At 42.8% G+C, this 22543-nt stretch overlaps 1 protein-coding gene across 7 annotated transcripts in view; it reads right to left on the reverse strand.

Annotated features, from left to right (window-relative positions):
• Positions 1–4367: 4367 nt before the first annotated feature.
• Positions 4368–22543, reverse strand: part of LOC124124414 (titin-like) — a 158951-nt gene continuing 140775 nt past the window's right edge. For 6 of the 7 annotated variants that reach the window (XM_048395768.1, XM_048395769.1, XM_048395766.1 and 3 more), the window contains one exon: positions 4368–20925. In XM_048395768.1, the coding sequence (XP_048251725.1) occupies positions 6437–20925 (14489 nt within the window). In that variant the 3' untranslated portion in view covers positions 4368–6436. The remainder of the gene's footprint in view (positions 20926–22543) is intronic. The other variant, XM_048395765.1, reaches the window with a different exon arrangement.

Below are 22543 nucleotides of genomic sequence, written 5' to 3' on the forward strand. Positions count from 1 at the left end.
CTCGATTATTTACAGACCGCCGTCATGTAGCTGGAATATGGGTAGGTTTAACGCACCAATCAGAGAGCGGGTTACAAACCAGCTTTTATCTCATGGCGATATCAACAACGGAGCGGCCAGCCCCATTTGAATACGATAGAGTTTGCGAGATATTCAACATTGAAAAACTGACACGCACAAGAAAGCCCTCAAAAGTTTTTTGAATGTAAAGGATGTCCATAACAACTGGCACATTCGTCACCACTCGCCCCTTTCCGTAACCGGCAAGCTTGTCCCGGAATAACACGAGTTGGTCACAAATGCAACTGGCAGTGGCTTTGGTATTGAGGCAATACGAGTTACCTCCCTTACCCATTTTACTTTTTCCTTATGTCGGCGTTTGATTGGTTCGTAACATGTTAATGAAAATCAAGGGCTGGTAATTTAAGATCGCGAACATCTTTTGGATGGGTCAAGGGTTAGTGTAGGTTTACCGAAATGCGAGTCCTGGAGATATAGAGCATGTAGAGTGTCAAACACAAACGTATCCCAGTGAGTGAGTGAGTGAGTGAGTGAGTGAGTGAGTGAGTGAGTGAGTGAGTGAGTGAGTGAGTGAGTGAGTGAGTGAGTGAGTGAGTGAGTGAGTGAGTGAGTGAGTGAGTGAGTGAGTGAGTGAGTGAGTGAGTGAGTGAGTGAGTGAGTGAGTGAGTGAGTGAGTGAGTGAGTGAGTGAGTGAGTGAGTGAGTGAGTGAGTGAGTGAGTGAGTGAGTGAGTGAGTGAGTGAGTGAGTGAGTGAGTGAGTGAGTGAGTGAGTGAGTGAGTGAGTGAGTGAGTGAGTGAGTGAGTGAGTGAGTGAGTGAGTGAGTGAGTGAGTGAGTGAGTGAGTGAGTGAGTGAGTGAGTGAGTGAGTGAGTGAGTGAGTGAGTGAGTGAGTGAGTGAGTGAGTGAGTGAGTGAGTGAGTGAGTGAGTGAGTGAGTGAGTGAGTGAGTGAGTGAGTGAGTGAGTGAGTGAGTGAGTGAGTGAGTGAGTGAGTGAGTGAGTGAGTGAGTGAGTGAGTGAGTGAGTGAGTGAGTGAGTGAGTGAGTGAGTGAGTGAGTGAGTGAGTGAGTGAGTGAGTGAGGTTTTACGTAGCTTTTAGAAATATTCCAGAATTTCACGGCGGGGGACACCAGAAATGGGCTTCACACATTGTACCCATGTCGGGAATCGAACCCGGGTCTTCGGCGTGACGAGCGAACACTTTGACAACAAGGCTACCCGACAGCCCCTTTATGCCAACAAGCGTCAATAGCTCTGAGTAAGCTGAAGAACATGTTGTTAATGCATGTGAGACACTTTCATGAAATTGTACAAATGAAGAACGACTATTAAAAACAATGAAAAGTGTAAGATTGAAGGTGGTTGAAAAAGCTATCGGGAATAATGCTGGTTCTACTGGATTTAACCAGCTTTTTTAAAACCAAATTTGTTGACATTTAACTTTTATTGATTTTTATTCAGTCAGGTGAGCTCTCACCCAGTCAGTTAGACATCACACTCCATACTCGCCAGACCTGGCACCAAGTGATTTCCAGCTGTTTCCTAAACTGAAAGAACACCTATGGAGTGTCTGAGGCTGAATGCAAAAAAAGAACATCATCACGTGTAGAATTCTGCCAGGGAAAGATACCATAGACGTCAGGAAGAAAAAGAGAAAAAGTAGCGAAACAGAAACGCTGGCACTTCATGCTGTTAGTTGTATCAGTGGCCATCAGGAGGAGTGAGTGAGTGATTTTGGTTTAATAACGCCGCTTTGAACAGTATTCCAGTTATATCACGGCGTGTCAGCTTAATGTGGGAGGAAAGCCCGAAGTGATGCAGGTCTCAAACGTTTACCACTTCGGTGAAACCCACGAGCACGGGTATGGTGCTAACAAACCTAGAAACATAATCGGGGCGAATCGGGATCATGATATTCAGTGCCAGCACCATACCCGCGCCCGAAGTGATGCTCACTCACTAACTCAGAGGCGGATCCAGTTTTTCTCAAACGACTCTCGGTGGGGATGAAGGATTTTACTGGTTGTGGATTTCAAAAGGAGATGGGTTTGGGGATGGGGATGGGTTTGGGGATTGGGATGGGGATGGGGATGGGGATGGGTTTGGGGATGGGGATGGGGATGGGGATGGGTTTGGGGATGGGGATGGGTTTGGGGATGGGGATGGGGATGGGTTTGGGGATGGGGATGGGGATGGGTTGGGGGATGGGGATGGGTTTGGGGATGGGGATGGGGATGGGTTTGGGGATGGGGATGGGGATGGGGATGGGGGTGGGGATGGGTTTGGGGATGGGGATGGGGATGGGGATGGGTTTGGGGATGGGGATGGGTTTGGGGATGGGGATGGGGATGGGGGTGGGGATGGGGATGGGGATGGGGATGGGGATGGGTTGGGGGATGGGGATGGGGATGGGGATGGGGGTGGGGATGGGGATGGGGATGGGGATGGGTTGGGGGATGGGGATGGGTTGGGGGATGGGGATGGGGATGGGGGTGGGGATGGGGATGGGGATGGGGGTGGGGATGGGGATGGGTTGGGGGATGGGGATGGGTTGGGGGATGGGGATGGGGATGGGGGTGGGGATGGGGATGGGGGTGGGGATGGGGGTGGGGATGGGTTGGGGGATGGGGATGGGTTGGGGGATGGGGATGGGGGTGGGGATGGGGGTGGGGATGGGGATGGGGATGGGGGTGGGGATGGGGATGGGTTGGGGGATGGGGATGGGTTGGGGGATGGGGATGGGGATGGGGATGGGGGTGGGGATGGGGATGGGGGTGGGGATGGGGATGGGGATGGGGGTGGGGATGGGGATGGGTTGGGGGATGGGGATGGGGGTGGGGATGGGGATGGGGGTGGGGATGGGGATGGGGATGGGGGTGGGGATGGGGATGGGGGTGGGGATGGGGATGGGGGTGGGGATGGGGATGGGGATGGGGATGGGGATGGGGGTGGGGATGGGGATGGGGGTGGGGATGGGGATGGGGATGGGGGTGGGGATGGGGGTGGGGGTGGGGATGGGGATGGGGGTGGGGATGGGGATGGGGATGGGGGTGGGGATGGGGATGGGGGTGGTTTACCTCCTGAATCCCGCCTCTGGATCCACCACCTACGGTTATTTAAGTCATTTTCTGTCTAAATCCGGGGATAAGTTATTGTTTGACAAAAAATCTGTTTCAGGTTACATAAGTGTGAGTGAGTATGGTTTTACGCCGCTTTTAGCAATATTCCAGCAACATCACGGCGGGGGACACCAGAAATGGTCACACATTGTACCCATGTCAAGATAAGTGTGAATTTGGTGTACATTTTGAGAGAAATTATAATGTGACGGGTATTTTAGTGTGATATTGTCAGTTTTAGTTCATTTGTTTGTTGTTATTTTTATCTAGTTCATTCTGCGTTTGCGTCTCTCTCTAATACATGGTTGCCCATGATTGATGATGAATGTTTTTTGGACAAGTCGAGTAGAGTCACTGTGCATGGAGTAAGCTAAATGTCTGCCACTGATATATCCCTGTATTGGTGAGTGAAGTACGTATTATTGTAACTGTTTACACGGCAGTCTTAACTGAACCCATTATCACTAGACAATACAATTTTAACACATAACATTCATTTGTATAGGAATAAAATTTGCTAATTGTCTGGCATAAAGACAACACAATTAACAATGTTTTTGACAATGCTAATCATAAATCTACACTTGGTACTCTTTACACAAGAATAACTCACGAATTATTTTTTTATTGATAAACAACCATTTTATTTAGAAATGTCAGGATAGCGTTTTACACCTGTTTGTGTTCGGTCGTCTTTCTGTGTTGGGGGTCACGGGTGACCCAGTCGCCTAAGGCACCGTGATTCGCTGTGCACAGTGCGTCCCTTGGGCACGCCAGAAACCTATGATTGTGGGTTCGAATCCCGGTTCGCCCCGATTATGTTTGTAGGTTTGTCAGCACCATACCCGTGCTCGAGGGTTTCACCGAAGTGGTAAACGTCTGAGACCCGCATCACTTCGGGCTTTCATCCCACATTAAGCTGACACCCCGAGATATAACTGTAATACTGTTAAAAGCGGCGTTAAACTGAACTCACTCACTCACTCATCGTACCCTCACAGTGTTGGACGTTGCTCATAATATCAGTCACTTGATTGTCTGATCAAGAATCGATTTTTTTTATCAGGTCGTCATCATGTAGCTGGAATACAGCTTAGTGTCACAACGCTGCCACAAAGCGGACACCAGCGGCCAATGTGACATTCAACCAGGGCTTAGAGAGGATGTTGGCAACTGGAGGCAAAAATCCATTCTTTTCATCATTCGAAAATACAAAATAAACAATGTAGTAAAATGTTTACATTTTTATTCACTATACATTCTTGCAGAAATATCACAATGTATAGTCGAACATATTCACTGTAATATAACACAACTGGAAATTAATATGGAATCACACACTTTGTAGTAATACTCTATCACCCCTAAATAACGAAATGGTTAAACCCTTCAATGTCTCAGAAGGGTCCACTGACATTACAGAGGGGTGATGGTAGATATTCCTGTCCGACATCTATATCAATTGAATACTCAATGTCTTTGGCTCTATACCAACTAAATCATAAACCGACTAAATGCTTGACATACTTAAGGATTGCCATCACAGACGAGAGTTTCAGTCGGTAATTTCCACACAAGTTTTATGGAGAGTGACAATTTTTATGCTTTGAATAAGAAAGTGTTTGCTTCCTTGGTGGGAACATACCCATCACCATGGTAACCAGGTAATACACATGTCAATCACAGGTAAAACACATGTCGATTTCGAGAGTTCCATATCAGTGAGTCAATCAGAAGTTGACATTTTACAACCGTGAACTTCAGTTCTGAATAACATAAATGCATTTAATTAATTTCTCAAAAAGGAATGGTACCAAGTCTAGGTACAGACATGTTGACATATTTACATTTTAATTACGTATGCATTTATGCCATTAAGAACCTACATTACAAAATGACTGTCTTCAACAAATGTGTATTTCGCAGGAAATGTCAACGCACCACAATATCAACATAAATAACAAGTATAAAAAATATAAAAAGCATACTCTGAAATATTTCCCACAGCATACAAATATCTCCTTCAAAATGTACAGCCATATACACAACTATACTTTCTTAGTTTACAATAGACACTATTGACATTTCCTGTGCATACAAATATGAAGAAGATTTGACAAGCCATTTGATATGTGAATCTGAACCCTCAACAAGTGAATATGTCGGTTACATTGGTGTGATAAAGTCTTCACAAAAGCAAAGCAATGAATCAAGTGACAGTCACAGGTTTGTGATATTATGTCCATCAACCAACGAATGACATTATATCAGTCGATTTGCAAGTCAGCAATTTTTTCCACCAAAGTCATTTAAATGCCTTCAAGTCAGTCATCATCGGGTTTTTTCATTGTGATCAAATCAATTCCCTGTCCTTTGTCTTTCACATGTCAAATCCTGAAATATTAACATCATAAATGCAAGTTGAATACTGTTATTTGGACGTCAAGTTACGGATAACATGAATAACCTCTTGTTGACAAACATACAGGTACATCTACATCCTCTATATCCTGTCTCTAAACACGTATGGTTACACAACTAAAGATCTATTCTTTAAAGGCACAATGCTGAGTATGTTGAAACATAACCCATCTAAATACAATGACACAGACACATCACAGGCTGCTTAGGTTATCTTGAAACCAAACAGCAGGCAGTACACCTCTACGGGCATATCATGTCCAATGGTCAGAGACTGACCACTGCCTAAGGTAACAAGCAGACACAAAGTTAAAATGGTCATTCACAAACAGCAGCTGTTCGTGTGCCTTCAAAGTGTAGAATTCAGTGACAATAACGGTACTATATGATGCCAAAGAGATTTGAGCAATACTTCTGAAACATTAAGTCCCAACCTAACTTGACGTCCAAACAATCACTTTGAGTCAGCATTCCTACGTCACCGTGCTTCGTTCCTTATCCAACTGATAATTTACACAGACACAAGGTGCACCTGTAGATGAAATGTTCGTGACTAGGATACCAAGTTTCCCAAAAGTCGAAGCAGCATTGGATGCAAAATATACTTCTTTTCAGTACGATAAGAAACAATAGTGAATGATGTCATAAATACTGTTTTTTTTAGCAAAATGGCAATAAGTCAATCTGGTTTGACAGTCTCCAATGACATCAATCTGGAAACTGTCAGTGTGAGTCACAGTTTTCATTTGAAGTCAGATAATGTAGTGAAAATTCACATCAAATTCAGCATAAATCACCATTATAAAAATCACAATTCCCACAGTGTTTCAAAATATTATTACAGTCATCAATTTGATCTTATTACAAGTCACCAGGCTTAGAAGTTCTTTGGCTGATGCACAACCACAATGTTCTTCCTTCTGCTTCTTCTCCTTCTTGATCCACTGATATTCGCAAGACTGGGAGGCATGCTGGAGGCTTTCTTCAGAGCTTTCCTCGTTGCTGATCTCCCACGAGCCCCATTTTCATCATCAGATTCATCATCAGTGAACAACGATGGTGTAACAGAACGTTCACGTGGCTGGGCCGAAAGGGACCTGGGTTGAGTCGATGTAGATCTCGATCTGTTCCTTCTTTTCTTTTTCTTCTGCTGGCTATTGCTGGTTGTGTCTGTCTCACTTGCACTAGTTGGTGAAAGGAGAGATTTGGCTGGGGATGTAGCATCTCGTGCTGAACCTGTTGTTGGTTCTTGGGACGGAGAAGCTGCAGATTTAGATCTACGCTTGGTCTTTTTGGGCTTTGGTGACGTCTCTTCAACTGGATGCACTTCAATGATTGGCACATTTACAGCAGCACTTGGCTGAACCAAGGGTTGTTGAATAAGACTGTCTGGTCTTGTTCGAGACTGTCTTCCATTGCCTATGAGTACTGCATCCTGTATTGATGTGTCCAGAACACTTGCCATTGCCCAGGAAGGACTGGAAACAGGTGTAGCCTGTGTGGACATCTCTGTCATGACAGCCATCTGACTCCAGTCCCCAGAGACAAGGAATGGATCTTCTGTAATATCCCTAATATCCTCAACAACAGGCTCTGATCGCGATGAGTGAGTTGAAGAAGATCTCTTCTTCTTCTTTTTCTTCTTCTTCTTTCCCTGTTCATCTGCTGTTTCTACATCAGGAGCTGAGAGAAGTGATGGGATTATAATGGCAGGTTTCTCATCTGTTTTCTTTTGAGGAGTCTCTTGTGGGATCTCTTCCACAGTCTTTTTCTTGTTCTTCTTTTTCTTTTTCTTGGCTTCTTTAGTTGAGTCAGATGTTTCCTGTGGTTGCTGAGTTTCTGTAGCTTCTTGTTCATTTATGTCTGGTTTGGTTGTCCATGTTTGTTCCGACTCATCATACTGTACTGGTGATGATTTCTTAACTTTCTTCTTCTGTTTCTTCTTCGTTTCTTGGTTTTTCTCTTCACCATCCCCTTTGGACAACGTTTCACTGTCCACTGTAGGTTCTGATTGTCTCTGCAACACATCCCTTTCACGTTCTGCTCTGTCTTGGAGTGCTTTGTACGTGTAGATTTTTCCTGCAATTGAATCACTTTCTGAAGTTGTGTCCGTAGTATCACTGGCAAGAGCACCAAAAGGATTTCTCACCGAAATTGCAGCAGAAGAAGCTGATTCATCATCAGTTTTAATGGTCTTGTCATCATCAACAAGCGTTACATCGTCATCAGGTGCATTGTCTTGGCCTCTGATCATTTCACAAACAATTTCAGATTGCCATTCAGGAATTTCAGCTACACCTGACAAAGCTGCAGACATTTGTCTGTTGTAAAGTGAAGGAATACGAGGTCTTTTTTCCTTTGAACCGGACTCAGTACTTTCATCGGCACCACCTTCAGCAAAGAGATCATCATCTTCATCAGCGACAAAAGATGCCATATCCAGCTGCCAATCCGTTTCTTCAGCAGCCCCAGACAGTACAGCTGACATTGTTCGTTGGTAAAGTGATGGGATTCTGGGTCTCCTGCTCTCATCAGTAACATCACCAGGAGCTTCTTGATGTTTGGCTTCAGCCTCTGCAGGAACGATATCAATGCTCTCCTCAAGTTTAGGCTCAAGTTTTTCCAGCTTCTTCTTTTCAGCATCCGCGATAACCCAGTCATCTTCTGCATCAAAATGATTATCAGCTTTTACATCATCATCTGTGTCATCGACTTGTACCATTTCATACTCAGCATCAAGTGAATCAGAGCCGGATTCAGTATGCGCAGATTCAGGTGGTGTTAGGATTCCAAGACTATCCATCTTCAGTTCAACCTCTTCAGGTCTGTAAAAGTGTTCTTCCTCATCATCCCTCTCAATCATATCCCCAACGACGTCATGATGTTGCCCAACTTCCACAGATGCTTCGTTCAGGGATTTGGCACTTTGGTCTGAGTATGCATCGGGTAGAACAGTGATCTCTGGCGGGGTTTCCAATAACTCCAATGTGGCTTTTAGGTCTTCTGGCAGTCCTTCTGATGATGGTGTTTCTGAAAACCCTTGGAGGCTGTTTGGGGCAGATGGACTAGTATCACTTCCAACTGACAGATCATCCATCACTTTATCAGCATCAGTCAGATTTGACTGCACTTCCTCAGTACATTGTGTTTCATGCCGGATTTCTCCAGTCTGTTCACTGCCCATCTCATTGTCATCCTCATAAGAAACTTCAGACAAGGACTTGGTTTCATCTTTCAATGACTCTAATGCAGCCTGTCCATCGCCACAAACAGCCACAGTAGATACTTCATCAAATTCATAAATTTCTTGAGATTCCATTCGCTTGACCTTGGCTTCTTGCACCTTTTCAAATACCATGGCAGAGGCATCGACTTTTGCATTTTCAACGTCCAATGTTTCCTGAGTTGATAGATAGAGTGACGTAGATGTGTCTTCCTTGCTTGACATCAGGAACTTGTCTTCTTCTGCTGATGAAGGAACAAGAGTAGTTGCGTCAATATCAAATGAGAGAGCATTAGAAGAATCACTCTCCCTGTCCGGGCTGATTTCTTGTGAGGTTAAAGAAGACTCATACATTGATTTAGCTACCATCCCTTCCACAGGAAGATAGTCAGGGCAAATGTTAATATCATCCTCTCGCATTACTTCTTTTACAAGTTTCTCTAAATCAGAATCTGATGGTCTAAGGATTTCCAAATCCGTCATTATTTCTTTGATATCCACTGGCTCCATAGAATCTATGAGACTATTGTCATCACGTCTGTCGTCATCTGCTTCTGTAAATTCTGTCTCAGAGACTTCCTTATCTGTCGAAGCACCCTCAGTCTGAGTTGCATCTGTTTCACTTTTCTCAAGAGTATCAGTTAGAGTTGAAGTATCATCGGTTTCCACAACATTATCGGAAATGATCGGTTCAGCATCATTTGTAATCAACAGTTTGTTGTCAACAACTTCACATGTTTCCTGTTCACTGGCCTCCCCACTTTCTTCGGCTTGTGGATCACGTGATTCCAGTTCTGATGATTCCTCTTCTGCTTTTGATCCATCATCTGTGCATATGCTTGATGACATTGCAATGTAGCTTTCTGCAAATTCTTCAAAGTGTTCTAATAATTCAGGCTCTTGTTTAGCAATTTTAGGTTGTGTCTCTAACTGTCTTTCTGACTGACCAATGTCGGAACCAATATCTGTAGTTTCAGCATCAGCCAAATCTGATTTGTCCTCATTTGTATCAGGCTTGATATCTCTAGCTGGCTCATCTGAACCAAGTGCAAACTCTGCTTCGTCTATTGATGCGTGTTCCTCATCTGTATTTGTTTTGTCCTCTGTTGATGGGCTCTCTCTGTTGTCAATAGCTTCCTCTCTTGATGTTTCTCCCTCATCTTGTGATGCCTCCCTGGGTGACTGTTCTTCATGAAGTGCTTCCCATCTTGGTGATTCTGCTTCATCAAGTAATACCTCTCTGGGTTTTTCTTTGTCATCAAATGATTCCACTCTGGGTATCTCTTCTTCCTCAAATGCCTCCTCTTGGAGTGTTTCCTCCCCATTAAGGGGAATTTCTCTGGATGTCTCTTCTGTGTCAAGTGATTCCTTCTTTTCCATTTCTTCTTCATCAACAAGTGATACCACTCTAGATGATTCTCCCGCACCAGATAATAACTTTTCGGGATACACGTCTTGAGAATTTGCTTCTTCTGTGGGCTTGTCATCATTTTCAAGTGCTGTCTGTATGGGTGTTCCTTCTTCATCAAGAACAACCTCCACTGGTGTCTGTTCTTTATCAAGTGTTTCCACTGTCAACATCTCATCTTTGTCAACTGCCTCATGTCTGGGTGTTACTTCCTCATCAAGCAGTGGCTCTCTGAGTATCTGTTCTCCATCAAGTGCTTCCATGGTGGATGTTTCTTCTTGAAAAGGTGCTGCCTCTATTGGTGTCTCTTCTTTATCAAGTGTCATTTCTTCAGCTGTCGCCACTTGTTCAATTGGTTCATCTTTGGTTGTCTCCTCTCTGTCAAGTGTTGTTTCTTTTTCATCAAATGCTATCTCTTCTTTGTCAAGTATCGTCTCTCTTTCAAGTACTGTCTCCCCTTCAAGAACAGTCACTTTGTCAAGTGCAGTCTGATCTTCATCAAGTGCTATATCACCCTTGTCAAGTAGGGTCTCTTCTTCATCAGGGTCAGTCTCTTCCTTATCAAGTTTTATCTCTTCCTTGTCAAGAATTGTTTTTTCAACAAGAGCTGTCTTTTCTTTCTCAAGTGTTCTCTCTTCTTTATCAAGTACTGTTTCCACTCCATGTAATGTCTCTCTATCAAGTGCCGTCTCATATTCTTCAAGAACCGTGTCTTCGCTATAATGGTCTGTCTTTTCTTCATCACACAATGTCTCTTTTTCATCAAGTTCTGTCTCTCCTTCAAGTACAGATCCATCTTCAAGTGCTGTCTCTTCCTCATCAAGAACTGTCTCAGGTATTGTCTGTTCTTTGTCAAGTATTATCTTTCCTTTAAGTGCTGTCTCTCCCACAAGTATGGTCTCTTCTTTATCAAGAACTGCGTCTTCTTCATCCAGTATTGTCTCTTGTTCCTCAAGAGTTGTTCCTTTTGTTTCAAGTGTTGTCTCTTCTTTAGCAATAACAGTTTCTTCTTCAGCAAGTACTGTCTCTTCTTCCTCAAAAGCTGCCTCTTCATCATGTACGGTCTCTTCCTTATCAAGAGCTGTCTCTTCTTTATCAAGTGCTGTTTCTTCTTTATCAAGTGCTGTCTCTTCTTCCTCAAAGGCTGTCTCTTCTTCCTCAAAAGCTGCCTCTTCTTTATCAAGTGGTGTCTCTTCTTCCTCTAGTACTGTCTCTTCTTCCTCAAAAGCCGCCTCTTCATCATGTACTATCTCTTCTTTATCAAGTGCTCTCTCTTCTTCCTCAAGTGCTGTTTCTTTATCATCATGTGCAGACTCTTCTTCGTCAAGCATTGTCTCTTCTTCAAGTGCTGCCTCTTCTTTAGCAAGTACTGTATCTTCTTCAAGTTCTATCTCTTCTTCAGGAAGTTCTAACTTTTGTTCCTCAGGTGCTGTCTCTTCTTCATAAAGAACTGTGTCTTCATTAGCAAGTACTGTGTCTTCTTCCTCAAGTGTTGTCTCTTTTGTTTCAAGTGTTGTCTCTGTTGTTTCAAGTGTTGGCTCTTGTTTAGCAATAACAGTCTCTTCTTTAGCAAGTCCTGTCTCTTCTTCCTGAAGTTCTTTCTCTTGTTCCTCAGGGGCTGTCTCTTCTTCATCAAGAACTGTGTCTTCATTAGCAAGTACTGCGCCTTCTTCCTCAAGTGTTGTCTCTTTTGTTTCAAGTGTTGTCTCTTGTTTAGCAATAACAGTCTCTTCTTTACCAAGCACTGTCTCTTCTTCTTGAAGTTCTTTTGCTTGTTCCTCAGGTGCTGTCTCTTCTTCAGCAAGAACTGTGTCTTCTTTGTCCTGTACTGTCTCTTCTAAATCCAGTGCTTTCTCTTCTTTCTCAAGCACTGTCTCTTCTTTATCAATATCTGTCTCTTCTTCAAGTGCTGTCTCTTCATCAAGTACTGCCTCTCCTCCAAGTAAGGTCATTTCATCAATTGTCATCTCTTTTTTGTCAAGTACTGAATCTTTTATATCAAGTGCTGTCTCTCCTCCAAGTATGATCTCTTTAAGTGCCATCTCTTCTTTGCCAAGAATTGCCTCTTCTTCATCAAGCACAGTCACTCCCATTTCAAGAGGTGTCTCTTCTTCAAGTACATTCTCCTTATCAAATGATGTCTCTTCCTTATCAAGTGTTCTCTGTTCTGTCTCCAACACTGTCTCTCCTTCAAGAATTTTCTTTTCATCAGCAAGTACTGTCTCTTCAAGAATCTCTTCTTTGTCAAGTGATGTCAATGTATCTTCTTCTCCTGCAACCGGCAATGGCTGCACAAGCCGACTTGAAGATTCGTCATATTCAGCTTGTTCATCAAAACAGAAAGACGCAATCTTCTCTGTTAACTGGTCTAACGTTAACTCATCATCAGCGGATTCGATTGGCTGACTTCTGTAGTCGGTTTCCAGTCTTGATTCTCTAACCACAGAACCTGACATTGTGTCCTTTAACAGTTGTAGTTTCCATTCATCTGACTGAGGGATAAATTCATCTGCCTCTGGGTTTAGGACAAAGTGATGTCTACCACAGCTCTCCCCAGTTACATCATCCGTCATTTTAACAAGTTCATCTGTCATGTTTATCACTTGTTTGGAAGCAGATTCATCTACATCAACTGAAGGTACAGTATTTTCTGGTGGTTGTACAAGTTCAGTTTCCCACTCTTCAACGGCATAGAGGAATCTTTCCATATGGTCTATTGAACCTTCCCTTACAGATCTTTCTTCATCCACCTCTGGTGCACCATCGTCTGTTCCTCGGGTCAGGTCAAACTGATTGTCTTGGTTTGATTGATCACTGCATATTGGTTCTGGAATATCAACATCAGCTAAAGCTTCAACTTGATCGTCTTGCATTTTTTCATTGGCTTGAACAGATGCTGTTTCATCTTGTGTCATCAGTGGAATGTCTGAGCCTATGTTAGACTTCCCTTCAGTCTCAAACAGTTCACCTGATTCTTCTGCTTCTGTGAATGTTACCTGATCAGATGAGTCATCAGTTGTGAGAGTAACATCATCTTCCTGGCCTTGCTCCTCATCTTTGTCAATGTCATCATCATCAGCAATATGGTCCTCTGGATCTAAAACTCTTTCCTGAATAACATCTAACTGCTCAGCTATCTGAAGGCTTTCACTTTCATCTGGTACTAAAGTAGTCGATTCTGAAGTCACACTTCCTGATGTATCAGAGAATCCTTGACGAGAATCTGTTTCTCTATCTTCAGTTTCTTCACAGAAAATATCTTCTCTTTCTCTTTCATCTCTAACATAACCATCCTGTCCAGAGGCTTCTTCATACTCAAGATTACTTTCTTCATAATCCTCATCCAAACCATATGGTGCATACTGGCCTTGTTGAGGTCTGTAGGCACTGGCAGTCAAATCTTCAGATGGCATAAATTCCTCTGCACGATCAGTTGATGGTTCAGGCTCATCATACTCCTCCTCATCTGAATCTGATACAATACTTCGGATCCTTCTCATTAACAGGGATTCCTGCCTTGAAAGTTGTGGTCTGTGGTCTGAGGATGTTTGTTCATCCTCAAAAACCTCAGGGTCTGCACTGCTCAATTGTTCTTCTTTTCTAGAAATTTCACCACCGGTCACTTTAGTTTCTGTTTCAAGTGCTTCTTCTGTCAGACTTTCTTCATGCCCAGTACAGTATTCGCTCCTACTTCCACTGAGCTCATCTGTCACAGTCTCCATTCCTTCATATCTCTCACATTCACTGTCCATCCTTTCAACTGAAGCTTGAATCACTTCATCAGTAGCCACAACCACTGACTGTTGGTGCTGGTCAACCATAGATGTTTCAGCAGAGTATTTGCCGTCAAACCATTCCTCGCCCTCTGTCACAACTTCTGTTGTCTCATGGCCTTCCTTGATTTCTTCTGATTTTGCAGCTGATGGTAACAGCATATGACCAGTGTGTCCTTCAAGTTGATCGTGATGAACGTGTTCTTGCAAAATCACATCCTCTGTTCTTGCTTTATCGACTTGTGTGAATTGGTCAGGATGGGTCAGAGCTGCCTTTGCACTCTCAAGTGCGCTTTGGACAATTTCTTCAGCTACTTTCTCCATGTCATCAATATCTTCTGTTACACAAGCTTGTGATTCATCTGAAGCATATGGAGCCATCAATGTCTGAACCTGTTCAATTTCAATAGCCCCCTTTTCAGAAACCTCTTGCTTGGCATATGTAGTGACTGCTTCAACAGGATATTCATTCTCCTCAAGCACCTCTCGACTCGCAGTGTCATCTTCAATCTCATGGTCATCTCCTGGTAACTGGTAACTTTGTTCAACAAATGATGAATCTTTTTCAGTCCACAAATTAGACAATGCACTCTGAACAGCATTTTGAACTATTTCCTCTGCAAGCTTCTCTGTTTCATCAATAGTCCAATCATTAACTTCTGCTGACATTGAACTGTCTTCATCCAGGGTACTGTGCTCTGTTCTTTCGGGTTCTGTTGCAATCTCAGAATCTGAGGTTTCATAATTCTGAGTTGATTCTTCGAACTCCTTCAATGCTGGGCTTTCAGATTCATTGTCAGCACTGCCTTCAGCATTTTCACCTGCAGGTTGGACATCCTCTTCTGATTGACTGATGCAACATCTCTCAGACTCTTCCTCATTAGCATCCTCCACATCAATGTCATCTTCGGACATCGTGGTAAGCTGTTCTCTTACATCAGTCGCTGTGATTAATGGCACAGATGTATTTTGAAGTTGGTCTTTGGATTCCTTATAGGGCACATCCTTTTCCTCTTGCTCTGTATCTTCATAAATGTCAGGAGTTGAAATTACTTCTTCCATGTGATCAATAGCCCGTTCTTGCAGTTGCTCATCATCATTATTTGGCATATACATATCTGAAGCCTCAGTTTGTTCAACGGTTTCAGATTCCTTTTCTTTTTCACATAGGTCATCCTGTGTCTCGGGTTGAACTGATGGTTCTGTTTCTGTAGTTGCGACTTCATGTTCACTGTCACTGTAATGGTCGACTGATGCTATTGGCTGGGCGGATGTTTCCTCACTGCCTTCAAACTGAAGAAGTTCTTTGAATTCTTTGTCATACATATACCGTAATGTCTGTTCATTTGTCTCTAATCCTGTTTCAATATTCTCTTTACTTTCAGATGTATGAGGTATGGATTCAACTTTGTCTTCACTGGGTAGTTGGGTGTCATCTGCATCAACAGATTCAGCAACTTCAGCAGCATTTGGTGTTTGGTTATCGGACCGAGGCACATGATCAGTTTTCCGATCATCCATGTGTAGTTGTTGCTCCTCGATTCCTTGGCTCTCCTCCCCACTAACATGAGTGGCTGCTGGTTCTTGGTCATAGTATTCTGGTGCAGCTGGAACAACCTTGGCCAGGATGTCTTTCAACTGGTCAAAACTTGGCCCTTCAGATACAGAACTGTCTCTGCGACTCCAGTGTACATCTTCTTCTGCAGCTTCTTCTTGTACAACGTGGACATCATCTGACTTTGCAGTGTTGTCATCTACAACTGTATCTATGATGTCTTGAATTCCACCCTCGTCTGATACATCAACTGTTGTCTTAGGGGCAGACCTCTCGACTGAGGGGCGCTTTCCTGGATACAATTCATCTGCAAACTCTTCTCTTCTATCAATTTCAGTTTCAACATGCCCATAAGAAACATCTGTCTCCCTGTTTTCTTCCTGCAAACTCACAACTGCACTGGCAATGACAGCTTGCACAAGATCTTCAGCTGCTTTCGTCTCAATGTCTTCCTCGATCTGATTACCAAATGTAATTTCCTTGTCCTCTGTAAGATTGTCCAGGCCTTCAAAAATAGGTTCCTTTGGTATGGTAACATTGTTACCATGTTGGTCAAATGTATCTGTTTCTGACAGGGTAAGGTCTCTTATCAGGTCATTATATTCCCCTGATGATGACATTGTCATCTGCACTAGGTTTTCTAGTGTTGGAACATTAAAGAGTTTATTTTCAGACTTGACAACTTGTGAATGTTCTGACAGTGAACTCTCACTGACCATACCTTCAGTGTCTGATTGTACAAGCTGTCTATGTTCCGGTTCAGTCATGGATACAGATTCTTCAAACACACCAGTCTCAGAAATGGATGTGTCAGTAGATGTTTCCAACACAATTTCTGGTTTAACATCTTGTTCAAGTTGTCGGTGCTGACTCTCTTCTGAGTAAGATTCTCCTGATGTCTCAAGTAGACTTTCGGGGCTTTCTGCGTCTTCAACAGAATCTTCCACCTCATCAGGTGCCTCTTGTGATAGCTTTTTTATTGACTCTGTATTGATTTGCTGTTCTTGTGCTGTCAACTGCTGAAGTTGTTTGTGCTGACTTTCTCCTAGAGATTCACCTGATGTCTCAATTAGACTTTCATAGCTTTCATCCATGTCATTTTCAGATTCTGAAAGCTCACACATTTTGGGCTTTGTAGATTCAACAGTGTCTCGCATTTCAGTCAAATCCTCTTCTTGAATGGGTTTTTGGTCATCAGTTGGTAACTGTGACTGAACACTCTCAACATTGCTTTTAGTAACTGGTTCCAAGTCATCAAATGATTCAAATCTTCGTAATTCTTCAAATTCTTTTTCATACATGTATCTATAGGGCGTGTTCTTTTGAGTATCAACATCACATATTTCTTTGTCACTATCTCCAATCATTTGTCCCTGTGCAAGTATCATCTCTTCCATCTGATCCTGTTCGGATTTGGTTGCATCTGATGATACCCCTTCCTTAACATCTTCACTTTTCTCTGTTACTTCTTTATCTTCAGACATATCCTGATCAGATTTCACAATTTCTTCACTTGCGTTGACATTAATAACATCCTCACATACATCTTCTGCAAGCAAATCGTCTTCTGAATCGCCACTGCTGAACTTGGCTCCTGTTTCGAGTTCTTCTGCATCATCAGCAACTTCTCTGAGATGAGCATCAGCATCTGTAGAGGTAGACAAATCTGATGTAGATATTGACAAATTAATCTTCTCTTGTCTTTCAATGTCAGTCACTGTGACCAGGAAGTCTGAGGTTCTCATCTGAAGCCAGTCAGAATCTGTTTCCTTGACATAAGCGGCTTCTTCAAAGTCTTTATCAGATTCATCGTCATCTTCATGGATACTTCTGATTGGAGACTGTCGCAGAGTTTTATCATCTTCAACTCGCTTAGGCAGCTGGTCATCTGTCTGACCATAAGGGACATCTTGTAAACAAGCATCACCCTCAGTTGTTTCTCCAAGTTCTTCAACAAGACCTCTATCTGGTTGGACATCAAACGTTTCTGCATATTTCACAGCTTCTTCAATGTCTGACGATGAATTGATTTCCCCAATACCAGTAATCTCTTCTTCTGATTCATAGATGACCATTGATTCATTGTCACTTTCCTCTGATACAACAATTGCAGTTGCACCTTGACATTCAGCAGAAATAGACTCACTTGTTGCAATGTCTTCACATGCGGAAGGACCATCTTTAGGTTCAACTGTGGCCACTACTTCCTCGTCATTTGTTTCATCCGAAATGGTTTCACTTTGGAGCATCACATCACCAGTTTCAAGAGTCTCTGCGATTTCTGCTGACTGGTATGGTTTCTCCTCATACATCATAGTTGTATCCTCAGATGTGATGCTTGTAAGGCCTTCACCCGCTTCTGCTATTGATATTTCTCTTGTTTCATCAGCTATCTGCTCATCAAGTAAAACATCATCTTGTGCACTGTCAGCATCAATGAATTCATCTTCATCATCATCTTCATCTGCAACTGTTTCTGTTGAAACGTCTAAGTCATCCTTTTGTGAATCTGACAAGCTTTCTGATTTCAATGTTGGGGATGTAGGATTGGGTATCTCATCAGCTTGTGCTATAACTGTCTGTCCAATATTGACTTCTTTGACAAGTTCACTTTTGTAGGTTTTGGGAGGTTCCTTATAGCCATACATTCCTGGAGTAAACTGGAATCCTGTATTGTCTTCATGTTCACTCTCTGTCAACTGACTTATATCAAGTCGGCTCTTAGATGCTTCCGATTCTGTGTCCATTCCGAACACGCTGTCATCCAGGTCTGAATGTGTATAGCTAAGGCTGCTCTCATCAGCTGATGGCACTTCAACAACAAATGCATCAGGAAAGAACCCATGTTCTGCAGTTGATGTCTGCTGGACTGTGGCGCTCTCTGATTGGTCCTTCAAGTAGTTCTCCATCATATATGATGAGGCACTAGTGAATCTTTTCTTTTGATTGCCTTCTTCATCTTCATCGGAAGCTGTTGTTTCAAAGGGATGGACTGCAAAGGAGACTTCCGAAATCTGTCTCTCGACCTGTCTTGGTTTACCTTCTTCATCCAGATCAAATGAAAGTTCAGAGATCTGTCGTTCAAACTGTTTGCTGTCTGTGCCAATGTCAACAGATATTTCTGAGACTTGTCGCTCAAGCAGTTTCTTCGATTCTGCTGCAGTGTCTCTTTCAGCACTAGCTCTTGGGGATGACATTTGGAACGAGACCTCAGAAATCTGTCTACCAAACTGTCTAACATTAGTCTCAGGTGCTTGTTCTTTGGGAGATTCCACCTCGCTTGGTGACACTATGACAAAGGAGGTTTCAGACACCTGTCTTTCAAAAGGTATGTTCGTGTCTCCACTTCCCTCACATTCCTTTATGTCAGTATCTTTAACCTCATATGATGTCACCGACATATGCCTGGTTAACTGTTTTTCACCAGATCTTTCTTCACTTGGACTTCGTTCCGGCAGATTGACACAAATCTCTGACTTCTGTCTCTCTTCTTTCTCCTTGTCACCTATGAAGTAGAAGGTCTCCAGATGGTACAGCAGTGCCAAGGAAGGATCTGCTACTTCTGATGACTCGAGTGCAACTGGTACATCACCTTCAACACTGCTGACATCTTCTGAAAGTGAGCTAAGATTTCTGACGGTTGAAACACCACAGATCTCTCTTTCCTGGCTGTGAGTGCGTTTAAGTTCTTCCTCAGTCCCTATGATTGCCGACTCTTCTTTTGGAGTGGCTGTTTCTTTTGCATCTTCACTGACATTTATTTCATCAGTTTGTGTTAGTTCTGATGGTGATTCCTGCATTTCCAAAGTAGGTATAGAATCAGTATCCGTGACTGCCATTTCAGAAGGGTGTCCCTCAGCTATACATAGCTCTTGCTCAGTATGGGGTAGGTCAGATGAATCCTGTGTTGTAAATAATTCTGTATCTTTAAGTTCTTCTGTGGTTTTCCCTGCGTCATCAGTGATGTCAACATTCATTTCATTCACAATGGATTCAATGAATTCCTTTCTCTGCTCTGCATCCACTTCATCTAGGACATCCTTCAGCTTCGTAAGTCCATCAACTGACTGAGACTCCGTAACACCAGGAGCCTGGGATAGTTCCGCATCCATGTCATGATGTATTTTCCGAATGAATGACTCTTTCTTCAGCGAATCTAGGCTCTCGGTTGATCTAGTGGAAGAACATTCCTCATCGGTTGCTTGTCTCAGCTCCTCATCAAGCTCTTTTGAAACAGTTCGTACAAATTGCTGTTTTTCTGGATCAGTAATAGCACCCTCAGCTGCAGATAATTCAGAATCATCTGATGTCAAGGAAGCAGACGGTTCAATACCAGATTGTAGTTCAGGAAAATCGCTTTCACACACAATGTGCTCTTCAGTCTTCATCTTAGTGGCTGCTTCCATGTCATCAAGGACTGTCGAAGCACTTCCTGGTTCGTCCTTATAGCCATCACATGACTGTTCTTCCTCAACCACTGGTTGTTCTACATCAGCTGTTATGTCATCAACAAGCATCTCTTCTGATGCATATTCTTCATACTCAGTGTCGGAATCCGATACTTGCTGATGGGTTGCATCAATTGATGTTTCCATAGCTAACTTTGTCTCTGATGCAGCAACTTTTGTAGGAGTATCTCCAGCATAATCCTCATACTCAGTGTCTGAGTCGGACTGTGATCCTGATTCAAGTCTCTTTTCTAAAGCAGCTGTATCTTCTGCAGCTTCAACAATATCTGCATCCTGCTGATATTCTACTGAGGTTTTCATATTTGTGTTTTCCACTGTCTCTGTAGACTGTGATAGTTCCTGGGGCGTATCGTTCATATTCTCTCCAAGTTCCTGGTCACTGACACTCGTATCACCAGCTGTTGATTCCCCCAGTTCTTCTGTCTGAACGTCCATGTCTCCTGCACCTGCAGCCGTTTCAGCATTTGTTGTTTCACAAACATCGGATGATGTTAGCTCAGTCTTATCTTGTTTTTCATCCAACTTCTGATGATGCTCATCCATGTTATCCTGACCTGCTGCTTCCTCCTCTTGAAATTCACCTGATGATGCTGCAGTGTCTGATACAACAGATACATTCTTCTCATCACACATTTCTCCCTCAGACACTTCACTTTCCAGTCGTGACTGATCAGTAGAGGAATCCTCAACTGCTTTCTTCTCTGATGTATCAGACACCAACGTGAGGATTTCTGACAGCAAGTCATACATCTCTGACTCAAGCTGTGTTCTTTTCTCCCTGTGACGCGCTAGTTCCTCTTCAGGCCCTGCATCTTCTCTCTCGCGTGATCGCCTTTTCTTTCTTTCTTCTCTCTCTCTTTCCCTCTGTCTATCCTGATTTAATAAAGCTTCCGCGTCTCCCTCCTCCTCCTCTGTGTCGTCTAATCTCTGTGACTCTCCTGTGAAGAAAACAGAATGTGAATTTAAACTACAAATATTTTGATTTTGCTGGTATGTGGTTGGTTGGTTGGTTTGTTGTTTAAAGCCGCACTCAGCAATATTCCAGCTATATGACGGCGATCTGTAAATAATCGAGTCTGGACCAGACAATCCAGTGATTGATATCATGACCATCGATCCTCGCAATGTAGGATCGAAGACATGCATCAACCAGGTCAGCGAGCCTGACCACCCGATCCCGTTAGTCACGATTTACGACAAGCATAGTCACGTTTTACGGCAAGCATGGGTTGCTGAAGACCTATTCTACCCCGGATCTTCATGGGCCTCTGACTTATGTAATCTATGAAAAAGTTAAGCATCTTCCATAATTTATGTGTTGTCTTTACACTGACTGTAATTCTGCCACATTGTATGTATGAAATATCACTTAAAGGGCAAGTAAAGTCAACAAAACAACTTTGCAGATGTTACTACTTTAGGGCATCCTCAATCACAAATACTTGACCAAAATGAAATCTGAAAAATGGGAATAGTGTAAACAGACAATATAAAACGACATACGAAATCGTCCCCCCTAACAAAAAAATGAGCAAGTAATTGGATTCCCTTTATTGGAGGTTAGAATGGGTTCCTGAAGTTTGAAACACTACGCAATTTCAATAATCGTGGTGATCTGACTGACGCCCAGTCTGTAATACATTGTCTTTTTTCTGTCTGCTCATCCATTTGACTCCCGTATCAACAACTTATGACACCTCAGTAACAACTCTTCAGTTGTTTACTCATGGGATGAATCCCTGACAGGCTTTCATTGTGTTTGATAGGGGAGAGGGCAGCTGGTGTGTTATTACCCAAACAGGATGTTAGTAATAACACTCTTGTTACTCATTATTAATTATTATTTGAATTATCTACAATGTCACGATGAAAGGTCGTTTCACACACTCAATTATGTATCCAATGTTCTTATTTTTGTGGGATTAACAGAAATAGCAGAAACAGTATAAATATAACAGCTAAGAATCACAAGATAGATAAATGCGGCAACTTATCAGCCAATGAAAACAGTTGTCACTGCTGCGCAGTTAGCTTTTGGCCACGATTCTAGAGCGCGTGATTTCATCACTTTCACCTGCACATTTAAATACTTCTTACGAACATCATGAAGTTTTCTCTTGCATTTAGCAAAATTTATATTCACAAATAAAAATGACTTGCCCTTTAAGTGTTTGTTTCTTTGTTGTTTAACGCCGCACTCAGCAATATTCAAGCTATATGATAGCTGTCTGTAAATAATCAAGTCTGGACCAGACAATCCAGTGATTGATTTCATGAGCATCGATCCACGCAATTAGGATATGATGACATGCATCAACCAAGTAAGCGAGCCTGACCACCCGATCCTGTTAGTCGCCTCTTACGACAAGGATAGTCGACTTTTTCGGCAAGCATGGGTTGCTGGAGACCTATTCTACCCCTGATCTTCACGGGTCCTCTTTAAGTGATGTTCACTTGAACCAACACCTCAGTAAAAAGTTAGCTTGACAGTATTTTGCATTTTTACTTATTTGACGAGTAGGTGTGTTGTAACTGTCATCTGATCAAGTTGATCAT

This window comes from Haliotis rufescens, unplaced genomic scaffold (genome assembly GCF_023055435.1).
Source record: "Haliotis rufescens isolate VD_foot unplaced genomic scaffold, xgHalRufe1.0.p SCAF_14, whole genome shotgun sequence".
Classification (NCBI taxonomy): Eukaryota; Metazoa; Mollusca; class Gastropoda; order Lepetellida; family Haliotidae; genus Haliotis; species Haliotis rufescens.